Source organism: Grampus griseus (genome assembly GCF_964374135.1).
Source record: "Grampus griseus genome assembly, chromosome: 11".
Classification (NCBI taxonomy): domain Eukaryota; kingdom Metazoa; phylum Chordata; class Mammalia; order Artiodactyla; family Delphinidae; genus Grampus; species Grampus griseus.
This window is the reverse complement of record NC_139005.1, coordinates 25,635,904-25,649,755: the sequence shown is the minus strand read 5'-3', so window position 1 is coordinate 25,649,755 and position 13,852 is coordinate 25,635,904. Positions and strand designations below refer to the sequence as shown.

The 13,852-nt window shown below is 38.4% G+C and overlaps 1 protein-coding gene across 1 annotated transcript in view; it reads left to right on the top strand.

The window, feature by feature from the left end:
- AMN1 (antagonist of mitotic exit network 1 homolog) overlaps positions 1 to 13,852 on the top strand; it is a 64,823-nt gene that overhangs the window by 46,674 nt on the left and 4,297 nt on the right. Inside the window, exon 6 of the mRNA XM_082666469.1 lies at positions 4,047 to 4,158. Within this exon, the coding sequence (XP_082522595.1) occupies positions 4,047 to 4,158 (112 nt within the window). The remainder of the gene's footprint in view (positions 1 to 4,046; positions 4,159 to 13,852) is intronic.

The following is a 13,852-nucleotide window of genomic DNA, read 5'->3' as shown; positions in this document are numbered from 1 at the left end:
CTTTTGTCCCAAGATTTTGTTTTTTTCCTTTTTCAGTTTACAATGTTTTATTTTGTTTTTACTCATAATTAATATAGCTGTGCTTTTCAACAATAAATCACAGCAAATCCTTTTTGGAAGTAAGCTGGCTATAAATGAACTATAAAAGTTAGTAATCACTATTATAATAGAATGGTGGTGGCATGTTTTTGCCAAAATATTTCTGCTTGATTTAATGCTCAAATAGTTTTTTTGGTGATATTTATATATTTGCATTCTGCTTGTATTTATGTATGTATGTGTATGTGTGTGTATAAAATAGCATATATATTTTTACAAATCTTTTAATTAAGAAATTCCTTTCTTTAAAATATGAAGTTCCAAATTCCAAATTGCATTCTAACTGTAGGGACAATAACTGCCATAATTTTTACTGTTTAAATACTAACATTTGTTGAGCACTTACTACATTCTAGCCTCCATGCTACTGCCTTATATTCATCAGGTTATTCAATTTTTACATTATCCTATAATCACCATCATTTTTTTTTAACATCTTTATTGGAGTATAGTTGCTTTATAGTGGTGTGTTAGTCACCATCATTTTTAACAAAGTTCTCAAACAGTTAACCTAGTTTATCACTTCCTAATAAAACCACCAGGAAATTAGTTGTTATGCAGTGGTAGGAAATATACCTACATATTTACTTCAGCTTTATAAAATTAGGAGCACCAACCTAAGCAGACTTAGGAAAAAATCGGTAACCAATGTGTTGGTCATTGTAGTGTCATTGAATTTTTCACTTTTTCAGTTTTCCAAAGCTTATTTCTGTTAAGTGCCAAAACATTTTAATGGAAATCTTTCTGAAATTTGTTAGAACTTAATTCCTTCCTTAAAGGAATATATTTTAACCTTTGGCTCATAGCATCTTTCTGACCACAATTTCTGACTGAAACTGAAATACAGATGTCTTCATCTTTTTAACTGATTCTTCTCTTTTGGGTAACATGTATGCCTGCTATTTATTAGATACCTTGTTTTAATCTGTTGCTTTTAATTTGTTCAATTCTGGAAAATTAAATTACCAATGTTGCTAAATAGTTTATAATTTGAAAATAAATTTGATTAAAAGTCTAAGGACCTCTCCTAAAGATTGACATTTAGTACAAACGTATGCTACAGCGTTTGTTGAATGTCAGGATTGCCTCTGAAATCTCTGTTGATCTGAGTTCTCAGCGAGCATGGACCATTTTGTTCATCACTTTGTTGTCATTTTATCCCCAGGTTTGACTGCAGTTCCAGACATATGGTAGCACCTAATAAATGTCATCATATTCTTAACTTCATATTACAGTCATTTTATAGTTTTCTGTAGTCTTCATGATTAAAAGTTTAATTTGCTGTATAAAATTATTCATTTATTAAACAAATATTTATTGAGTATCTGCTGTGTCTAGGCACTGGCATATCAGAGAACAAAATCTGTCCATGTTATGTATCACTTTCCTTTAATCATTTTTCTAATGTTGGTAATTCAGATTATTTACAGCTTTTAGCTACTGGAAATATTCATATGTTGGGACATATCACTTTTTTCTTCCATTGCTATAATGAACTCTCCATAATGAAACAAGTGGATCAATAAGTATGAATCCTTTTTTTAATGGTCCCAAATTCAGATTGCTGAATTGTTTCCCATAAAGGTTATGTTGTGAATTCACAGTTTTTGCTAGGACCCCAATTTGCCAGAGTTGAATATTTTCTTTTTTTTAATGCCTTAATATATTTTAAATGAAACCTGACTTGAACACTGTTCCTTCCATCTCTTGTTCTCAGTTGTATTTCATTGTCTGTAGCCTTTGCCAATTCATATCATAGGATGCCTTTGCCAATGTATAATATACAATGCTTTCTGCCTCAATTTTTATGAGTTTTCAATATATTCAAGTTTCCTTTATTTCTAAGATATGATTAATTATAATATGTACACCAACATAGTATTTCTTTTCTCCTGAAAAGCTGATATTACCATAAGTATACATATCAATTACCACATGAATCTTATTTCCAGAATTGTTAAGTTTTTTTAATGTGGGCAAATATACATAAAAATAGCTGTTTTAGCCATTTTTAGTGTACAGTTCAGTAGAATTAAGTACATTCACATCATTGTGCAGCCATCACCATTAACTATCTCCAGAACTTTTTCATCATCCCAAATTGAAACTCTACCCTTTAAACAATAACTCCTCATTATCTTCTCCCCCAGCCTCTGGCAACCTCTGTTCTATCTTCTGTCTTTATGAATTTGCCCATTATAATCACATTTTTTTTTTAACCCATTCATCCATTGATATGTTTCCACCTTTTGGCCATTGTGAATACTGCTGCTATGAACATAGGTGTACAGATATCTGTTTGGGTCCCTGCTTTCAATTCTTTTGGGTATATCCCTAGAAGTGAAATAGCTAGATCATATGCTAATTCTATGTATAATTGTTTGAGAAACTGCCATACTGTTTCCATAGCAACTGTATCCTTTTACATTCTCACCAGCAATGCAAAAGGGTTCTGAATTAGAACATTAAACAAAAGATAGATAATGTTTCAAATATATGAAAAAGTATAGAGAGTAATATAACAGACTTGTGGACCAACCCCTTGAATTTTAACATATTCTGCATTTGTTCCAGTTCTTTTTTAAAAAATTATTATATGTTACATCTAAAGCTCCCTCCCCTTATTTATTCCCCCTTTCTTCCTTCAGAGGTAACCACTCTTCTGTGCATCTTTCCTTCCATAGTTGGATGCTTCATCTCTCTCTCTATGCATATGTGTGTGTATGTGTATATATATCCATAAATAAGATATTGTATTGTTTTATATGTTTTTAAATAGTACATAATAGTTTCATAGTGTGTGTGTTGTTTTACAATTTGCTTTTTTATTCAAAATTATGTTTTAAAATTTTTTCAAGCTTTATTGAGGTTTAATTTACATACAATAAAACTCACCTATTTTAAGTGTACAGTGTGATGAATTTTGGTAATTGTTATACAGCCTTGTAACCACGACCACAGTTAAGTATAGAATATTTCCATCACCCTAAGAGGTTATCTCCCATCCCTTTGCAGTCAGTGCCCTGCTGTGGCCCTCTCCCAAGCAACCACTGATTTTGTCAGTATAGTTTTGCCTTTTCTATACTTTTATATGAATGGAATCATGCAGTAAATTGTCTTTTGGTTTTTTACTTTTTTCTTTTACTTCTTTCACTTGGCATAATGTTTTTGAGATTCACCCATGTTGTTGCACGTGTTAATATTTCATTCCTTTTTTTTTCTGAGTAGTATTCCATAGTCTGGAATATGACACAGTTTGTTCATACATTCACCATTTGATGGACATCCAGGTTGTTCCAATTTTGGACTATTATAAATACTGCTATGGACATTTGCATACAAGTCTTTGTGTAGACATATGGTTTCATTTTGAGGGGGTAAATACCTAGAATGAAATTGCTGGGTCATATAGTTGAGTACATGTTTAGCTTTATAAGATGCTACCATAGTGTTTTCTAAAGTGTCTGAACTAACATTATGTTTAAGATTTATGTCTATTAATACAAATAGATATTTTTCATTGTAACTGTTTTATCTTATTACAATATATTAATGAACCACCATTTATTTACCCAGTCTCCACTTCTTTACTATTACAGATAATATTGCAATTGGCATATTTATAAGTTGTTTCCTTACGCACATGTACAAGAGTTTCTCTCTATATAGTGGACATCTGCAGTTGGAATTGCTGGGTTCTGGGGCATACTTACTGTCAGTTTTAATAGATACTGCCAAATTGCCTTATAAAGTGGTTGGGCATTTAACTCTTAAAGGTACTATACCTTCCAAATTACTACAGAATTTCACTGGTCCTTTCTAGAGTTTTTCTTGCAAGTTGATATTTGGGTTTTTTGTTATCAGAGTACAGTATTTCCCAAGCTTTTTCACACGGTTATTATTGTCCTATTTTTTCTTTTGATTATACTTTCTTTATTTTTAAATAGGAGATTCATATGGGATATTGTGTGAATCTGACTGATGAGGCTGTAGAAGCTGTCCTTACTTGCTGTCCTCAGATATGTATATTACTCTTCCATGGATGCCCCCTGGTAACAGGTTAGTATGAGGCTGCTTGGGTTCAAATCTTGGTTTCACCTTTTAATAACTGTGTGACCTTGAGTAAATTACTTAACCCATTCCATTATTCAGTTTCCTCACATTAAGTGGGTATAATGACAGTATCTACCTCATAAACTTGGTCATGATGATTATCTGACAACACTGCATATGGTGCCTAGCACATAGTGAGGGCTCAGTAAATGTTAAGTCATGATGATGATGGTGATGGTGGTGATGGCAAATGCTCAGTAAATGTTAACTGCCTTGAGGAGGATGATGGTGGCAGTGGTAGTGGTCATGATATTAAACATTATGCTTTATGAAGTCAAGTATATAATATTACATCTTTCAAATATGCTAAATGACCTGCTTTTTTTTCCCTAATTTATTTTATTTACTTATTTATTTATTTTTGTCTGTGTTGGGTCTTTGTTGATGTGCACACGCTTTCTTTAGTTGTGGCGAGCGGGGGCTACTCTTGATTGCGGTGTGTGGGCTTCTCATTGTGGTGACTTCTCTTGTTGTGGAGCACGGGCTCTAGGCGCGCAGGCTTCATTAGTTGTGGCATGCAGGCTCAGTAGTTGTGGCTCGTGGGCTCTAGAGCACAGGCTCAGTAGTTGTGGTGCATGGGCATAGTTGCTCCGCGGCATGTGGGATCTTCCTGGACCAGGGCTCAAACCCGTGTTCCCTGCATTGGCAGGCGGATTCTTAACCACTGCGCCACCAGGGAAGCCCCATAAATGACCTGTTAACTGTAATCTCATCAAGCTGTAGCCATTGAGATTCAGAATCAGTTGGCTAATGTGGTACTTCACTAAAGTAGTCACAGCCCTTTTGGCTTGTATAAGAGCCATAATACCCCTTTCACATCACCCCTACAGTGAGTCCCATACCACAGTATAACCGGGATCTTATGTGTGAGTCAGTACTTATGCCCAGCCCTTCCAGCTCTTTTTCCTAATTACAGTCTAATAGTTACTATCCTAGAAGTCCTTTTTGTTTGTTTGTTTTTGTTTTTGTTTTGCGGTACGGGGCCTCTCACTGCTGTGGCCTCTCCCGTTGTGGAGCACAGGCTCCGGACGCGCAGGCTCAGCGGCCGTGGCTCACGGGCCCAGCCGCTCCGCGGCATGTGGGATCTTCCCGGACCGGGGCACGAACCCGTGTCCCCTGCATTGGCAGGTGGACTGTCAACCACTGCACCACTAGGGAAGCCCTAGAAGTACTTTTGACATCTTCTGGTTTTTCTTGTGTTTGGACTGCCAATCTAAACTAAGCCTGTAATGGGTTGTATTTGGTTATCAGTGACATCTATAATGAAGACTAAATCTTATTTTTGGCAGACATCTCTCAACACTAAAGCCAAAAGTGACGTTAGAAACTGTTACCAGTGGGTACCTCTAGGGAAGGTTGTGGAGAAACAAAACTAGGAAAAAGCTTTCACCATATACCCGTTTGTCCTTTTGAATTTTGTGAATGATTTTACCTATTAAAAATTAGTAATCATAATTTTAAGAAAATAATTTAGAACAAGAAAAATTCATGTGACTGAGTACGGGGAATTGGTACATGTGAACACTATTCTGGGGGTTATGGGAAGGCAGGCAGAGGCTCTCTGGTCATCAAACAAGGCAGAAAATTATATTCTAACAAGTAGGCTATTATTGTAAGGTGGAGGAGACCACAGTATGTGAAATGTAATAACAGCAATTTTGGATGATAGGTCTTTTCAGAATACCAAGTAAAAGTATGTAAATCTACTCACTGAGCTATATGTACGTTTAATCAATACATTGAACAAGAGAGTGGTACTCACAAAGTGATTCCATCTTCCTCACACTGTATTAATTACAGGTTTAATCCAAAGGGCCTAATATTTCCCAAAGCCAAATGAAAATCTCCGACATGTGCCACTGACTTTTCTTATCATTCTCAGGTAGTTAAAAGTCTTGTCATTTCATATCACTGAAACCCTCTCATTTCAGCAATTAAAACGTCTTAGACCCACGTAATACTCCAAACAAGTTCAAATTAAAGCTTTTTGCTCCTCCAGTCAGCTCAAGTTTGCTGTAGGTGGAAGCGCTGCTGTGGGTAAGGGGACGTGGTTACTCTGTTTTACCACCTCGCGCTTCTCTTCTTCCTTTCCCAGCTTGCCCACCATGGTTTCTGACCCCACCAGTGTCAGTACAGGGTGGGACTGCAGTGAGCAGAAGGGAAGGGACGGGAAAGGAAAGTCTAACTTGACTACTACGGCTGTGATCTAGCGGCAGCACTGAGGGCCTGTGGGGAGCTCATCCTGATCCGTGCTCTCTCAAAAGTGGGGCACTTCTGATCTTCTTCAGGGTCCACTTTCCGCCACTCCTCTCATCACTGCATATATCTTCTACATCTACAGTTCTCTCGATTCAAGCAAATGTGTCTCTTCTGGCTAGTAGCTAGCATTTTCTTCCTCTGCACCCAGGCAGCTGGCGGTACACCTTCAGTCTCTTTCTGTTGAGGTTTCCTAGACCATCCAAGTTGCTTTCATGAGCAAACTACAAGGCAACCCATGCCAGCCCACATCTGTCCACAGGAAACACAATACTTTAGACAGTAAGAGTGCAGGTTATTTCCCAACTTCAGTCCTCTCTTTAGCCACATGGACTCTTACCATAGCCTTTTGCTTTTTAGTTTTCTCAGGTCTGATATTAGTGTAATGTGTCTCCCAAGCTCCAAGGGACAAATCAGATTCTCCAACTGATCTCCTTAGAGCCCCCTCTCACTAGGCTTGAAGGCAAGAGCAAGCACCTGCAACCCTCTTTCGACAACTCAAATCATAACTGTCTTTAAAAAAATCCTTTCTTCAATGTCCAGTTTTCCGTCGCTTCCCACTTTAACACTTTTATATCTTTGAATGGATGAGGCACCACGGATTCCAAAATGAGTTTTCAGCCAAGCATTTGCAAATCATGTACAAGTCTGGTATCTCATTTTGGAATGAGAGAGTAGCTGGTACCTCTAATCCTGGAACCTTAGCTGAAATAGTTAATGTTCTGTTATATTTGTCTCAGGATAACTTGGCTACATAACATGTTATAAACTCAGCCTTTGCTAATTTTATCTTGATTATCTTTCTGGTTACAATTTGGAAATAGTTAATTGGCATTTTCCCTCTACTTTCAATAGAAGTGAAGACAAACTATACACACAGTCAACCAGAAAAACTTATCCTTAGGCAAACTGCTTAAAACAATCATCAGAGACCCTATAGGTAATGAAATCTTTAGAAGATACAACCAAAAACTTAAAATTTGAGTACAACAAGGCCAATAATAAAATGCTTAAAGGTGCCTGTATCAATATAGAAATGACTAACAAATATGAATTTTGAAGTCTGGGAAATATGTTGCAGTCATTAGTCTGATTTTTAAAGCAGAAGGCTTTTGAGATAAATTATTTAATTACTGAGATCACTGGAAACCAAAGATGTATTATCAGTTGGTGAATTCAAGAGAAATGCCTACCTGGTATGATTATAGATACTAGGAAAACTTAATCCCACTAAATCTTTCCACATAATGGCTCAGAATACTGAATTTACCAACTGTCTTGCTGCTGAGCAACAGCTACATAACCCCCTCCTCAGCTCAGTCTTCTGGGAATTCCCTTACCTTACTCCCTTTCTGAGTAAGGGGAAGTTCTGTTGTGAGGGACTCCCCTTCCATGCAAACCTATCAAAGTGCTGCCCAATTAAAGCTCGTTGTGTGCTACTGCCACCTTGTGGTCGTATCTTTTTCCTTGATCTGCCCCACAATCCCTTGATCTCACTAACTACAGTTATATGGTATGGTGTTCTAGAAGACATCAAGGGATAAAGCATAAAACAAAATATGTTTATATGTCCAAATGTTTGGGAAATGCAACATGCCACTATAATGAATATTAATTTCTCAAAGGCTCTGAGAAATACTATTGCTAAGAAACTTAACTTTTTTTATCTAAGTGCCAGGGAGTTAGACGTTTTCCTCTACCCTTTTAGGTTCTTCCGGCTGGTCTAAGAATTAAATTGATAGGAGGCAGATTAAGAGGCGAAAATCAAACAAAAGTTTAATAACATGTATACATGGAAGAGACCCAGGAGAACTGAGTAACTCACCAAAATGGCTGAAACCCTCACCTTAAATAACATTTTCAGCAGCTAAAGAAGATGTTGGGGGTAGAGGTTTGGGACTTCAAAAGGGAGGAAGGCAATTCACATGAAAGATGAAAAAGCAAATGTTTGGTAAACAAATATTTGTTGGGCCATGCAGCGCAGTTTGCGCCATAAAGGTACTCTCATCTCTAGGCCCTGCTGAGTTTCCACCACCACGCCTAGCCCATATTTTTGCAGACAACCTCTGGCGATAACTTGATCTATACTTCTTTTAGGCAGTAAGGGGGAAGGTCTTTTGCTACCATCATTGAATGAAAATAAAGTGGGCTAATATATTCACCATATATATATATATATATATATATATATGGTTTTTTTTTGTTTTTGTTTTTGTTTTTGCGGTACGCGGGCCTCTCACTGTTGTGGCCTCTCCCGTTGCGGAGCACAGGCTCCGGACGCGCAGGCTCAGCGGCCATGGCTCACGGGCTCAGCCGCTCCGCGGCATGTGGGACCTTCCCGGACCAGGGCACGAACCCGTGTCCCCTGCATCGGCAGGCGGACTCTCAACCACTGCACCACCAGGGAAGCCCTCACCTTATATTTATTTGTTAATTTCTCTTTTTTCCAGAGAAGACAAATGCTTTTTTTTTGCCTGATAAATAAATGTTCTTTCTTCTTTCATGACACCTTATATGTTTCCTCTTACGTATTCATGTGATTGCTCACATCTGACTAGATAAGACAATAATGATACATATTCTATAAAAAGAATGTATGTATATCATATGTTTGTGCAATTCTAGTGTTATGTTATCCTCAAAGCAACCTGACCCCCAAATTGGCAGTGTCAACTGTAGTTACTCATCAGATTCCCTGAATTAATAGGTTTATCTTCTCCACTGTAAGTTTTTATAAAATTTCTTAACATTACAATCAGACTGTAAGCAAAACTCCACATTATAAATTAAGTCTTGAAACTGTTAGAAGCACTCTGATTTTATTTCTGCAGAAGAGACCAAAAACCTAAGCTGCTATTTAAAATACTGTAGATCACAGACATTATGGAAACAAAATAATTTTTAAATGTATTAAATTATTTTAATTTAAATTATGTCTGCAATGATTTTCAGTAATTTCAACTCACACAGTTTTATTAATCTCCTACAATGGACATGCATTTCAGTTTCTATCATTATCTAGACGTGTTTCACAGTAATCACAGGCATCTAAGTTTAGGTTTTAGAAGGGCAATAAAGCAATTAGCACTAGAGTCCTTATGTTTACATTGAAAGGCAGGAAAACCCAACAGGAAATCTGCCACTTTGATTTAATCGACTCAAATTTTAGTGATATCAGAGGATTTGTTTGATTCAAGGATCAGCTTGATTACTTTACAAGCAAGTTCTTTACTTAGATTCCTGGATAATAAATATGTCAAGATTTACCACAAAGAGACAAGTGGTTTGCTTCAGAGTTTCCCTGTAATTAAAGCTGATTCCTTGCTTCAAGGACAACTACTTTTTAAATTTCATATATTTTATTTTCTAAATCCTATATTATTCTCTTTCCTTATCATTATTTATTCATACATTACTAATCCAGAATTACGAAACTTCTTTATGCCATACACTGTAGTGACGCATTAGAACCTTGATCATTGTTTGTAAAAACGTGTCCAGCCTCACTTTTTTCACTGTGTATTCTATAAAAATGTCTAAATTACATTTTCCTTGATCATTTGAAAAACTTAGTTTGTTAACTTATATTTCCCAGTTTCTTCTTTTTCTTGGGGCTCCAAAACCTCCCGTAATGAACCTCTTTCAAAAAGTGGTCTCCAACTACATTAGTCAGAGATTTTTAGAAAGATGGTAAAAGGTTCCTTAGAAGTCGTCTACACAACTCCCTTGTTTTAAAAATAAGGGAACAGAGATACAATGAATTTAGGTGGCTTGCCCCAAATCTTAGAAATAGTTAATAGTAGAACTGGAAGTAAAAACCTAAATCACCTAATCCACAGTTTCTACTTCTTTCCCCAGTAGAGCAATTTCCTAAGCCTTTGGTGTCAAGTGGTTTCACTATTAGTAGAAAAGGGAAGGAAGTAGGAGAGTGACATCAAGCATCAGTAGTGTGATTGGTATAAACGACCTTTAGAGTCTTTCAGTCCTGAGAGTCTGTGTTTTGGTGAGTGGCAGAATAAGCCACCCCAAAATATGCCTCTTTAGCATAAGGATTATTTTAAGCTAATTTTTCGCAGACACTGGAGGAGCTCTGAAAGCAGTAGAAGTCACCCTTTTGTAAGGAAAATATACATTTATAAAGGAAATCTCCATTTGTAAAGTGTCTCCCTCTCTGTACTAAGAAGGGAAGGGTGACTCTAAATCAGAATCATATTCAGTGGAGAAGGCACTGACTTAAATCTGTATAGTGAATCTTACTGTTACCAAACCAAAATCAGGTCTCCTTGCTCCATGTGCAGCAAAGCCAATCTACTGACACCGGGTTGTGGTGCAGGGTGCAAGCAAGGAGAAAGGACAGCTGATGCTCACAAGACTGGAACTCCCTGATGGCTTTCAGTCAAGGGTTTTGAAGGCAACGTTAGGGATGAGGGTCACAGGGTGTGTGATCAGCTCGTGGACATTTTTCTGATTGGTTGGTGGTGAAATAACAGGGTGATGTTCTGGGAATCTTAATCATCAATCTCCTGGTTCCAGTCAGTCTGGGGTCTGTGTGCTGGTGGTCAGCATGTAGTCAACATCCTTCACCTGGTTGGGGGGGCGGGTCCTAGTTTCTGCAGAACAACTCAAAGATATGTCAGATTGTTATCTCTATCCCTTCAGGAGGAACTAGGTGTGACTCCATTGTTCAAGCTATTATTACTTTTCTTGCTTGCCTGCTTTCTTTGTTTCTACATTTTCTACTTCTCTAATCATTAACTGTTTGAGTCTGCTCTTTGGAACTTGGGGAAGGCCTAGGAGACGAAAGCTTATTCTGAAAACAGGAAGTGGGAGACATGGAGGCGCTTGTACCCAGGAGGGCCCAGCAGGGTCCTGCCCGGTTTCATTACCCTTGTTTACTGTGCTTTTCCTGGTAACTTCCCATAACCGGTCTCTCCACAACACCAAAATCTTTCTTTTGTCTTTAGCTGAAGGTGGTATTTAAGGTGGTGGCTTGGGCCCTCTCAGGGAGTTCACTCATTTTTCCTGGGTATCTCCCATGTATACATGAAGTATACTTGTTGATAAACTTCTGTTTGTTTTTCTCTTGTATCTGTCTTTGGTCACAGGGGATCTCAGCCAAGAACTCAGAAGGGTAAAGAGAAAATTATTTTTCCTCCTCCACAATTTCTACAGAGTATTCTGGCAAGAGATGTGAAATACTTAGAGACCCCACAGTTTCTCCCTATAGCATAATAAACTTACAGGCATCGAATATTCCTACTATTGACTCACTGCTCTAAATACTGTATACTTTTATGGGGAAAAGAAAAGCTGCCTGAGGAGACTTTGAGTAATGTAATACTGCCCTCTAGCATCCAGTTTTTAAAATTACATAAAAATATACTGTATGCTTAACAACTAGAGGGAAAAGTGTTTTTCTATTTATGTACAATAATAAATTCCTACAGAAGAGTGACAAATATAGTCAGAAAACAAATATTTACATATAATATTTGATAATATATTCATAACTAGTAAAAATGCCAAAATAGTCTTAGAAACACCAGCTAAAGTGAAATTGGGAAGTACACGTTTCCAATTTTGTTCTTTTTCAAAACTGTGTTGGCTCTTCTGGGTCCCTTGAATTCCTATGTAAATGTTAGAATCATTTTGTCAATTTCTTTTTAAAAAGTTTGCTGGAATTTTGCTAGGGATTGCATTGAATCTGCAGTCAGTTTGGGGAGTACTGCCATCTTAATACTAAGTCTTCTGATCTATGAACATGGACATCTTTCCATTTATTAGATCTTCTTTGATTTCTTTCAACAATGTTTTGTAGTTTTCAGAGTATAAGTTTTTCATTTCTTTTGTTAAACGTATTCCTAAGTATTTTATTTTATTTTATTTTATTTTATTTTTCGGTACGCGGGCCTCCCACTGTTGTGGCCTCTCCCGTTGTGGAGCACAGGCTCCGGACATGCAGGCTCAGCGGCCGTGGCTCACGGGCCCAGCCACTCCGCTGCATGTGGGATCTTCCCGGGCCAGGGCACGAACCCGTGTCGCCTGCATCAGCAGGTGGACTCCCAACCACTGCGCCACCAGGGAAGCCCTATTTTATTCTTTTTGATGGTAATGTAGATGAAATTATTTTCTTAATTTCATTTTGTAACGGAACCCAGGTTTGGCTGCTTGCCACTAATATGCCAATAATTCAAGAGGCAAGTGTCAGTAGAAAAGAAAGGTGCTTTGGGACTTCCCTGGTGGCACAGTGGCTAAGAATCTGCCTGCCGGGCTTCCCTGGTGGCGTAGTGGTTGAGAGTCCGCCTGCCGATGCAGGGGACACGGGTTCGTGCCCCGGTCCAGGAAGATCCCACATGCCGCGGAGTGGCTGGGCCCGTGAGCCATGGCCGCTGAGCCTGCGCGTCCGGAGCCTGTGCGCCACAACAGTGAGAGGCCCACGTACCGCAAAAAAAAAAAAAAAAGAAGAATCTGCCTGCCAATGCAGAGGACATGGGTTCGAGCCCTGGTCCGGGAAGATCCCACATGCCGTGGAGCAACTAAGCCCGTGCGCCACAACTACTGAGCCTGTGCTCTAGGGTCCGCGAGCCACAACTGCTGAAGCCCATGCACCTAGAGCCTGTGCTCTGCAACAAAGAGAAGCCACCTCTATGAAAAGCCCGCACACCCCAAGGAAGAGTAGCCCCCTCTCACCGCAACTAGAGAAAGCCCGCCTGCAGCAACAAAGACCCAACGCAGCCAAAAATAAATAATAGAAAAAATAAAAAGATATCACCATTAAGAAAAGAAAAAAAAAGGTGCTTTATTCAGAAAAGACAGGGTGATTCCCTGGTGGTCCTGTGGTTAGGACTCTGTGCTTTCACTGCCAAGGATCCGGGTTCAATCTCTGCTCGGGGAACTAAGATCCTGCAAGCCACACGATGTGACCAAAAATAAGAAGAAGAAAGAAAAAGAAAAGATGGCAATCTGGGGAGATGGTAAACTCATGTCCAGAGACCAACTCCGAAGATTCTGCTCAGCCATGAGAGTTTTTAAATGGAAAAATGGGGGAAAGAATCTCATTGAATCATTGAGGCATGAGGTTGGGTTTTGCATCATTCTCCATTGAGTGCAGACTGGCTGACTCTTTCTTCAGAGAGAAGAAAACCTTGCCTGCATGGTCTGCCTGTAGGATTGCTAAGGGAGCTGTTGGGGGTAGAAAGCAAGTCACTTTTTTAACTGCTTAATTCTTCATTCTTACTTCTTTTTATCTAGGAAAAGAATCAACAGGTTAGACAAGGCATGATGTGCGTTCAGGAGAGCATAAGTCAGGAGTTAGTTTCAATTGCTTAGTGATCTCATTCCTATAATTAGTTTCTTTTAAGGTTAGAGGGGAATCCAAATGGGC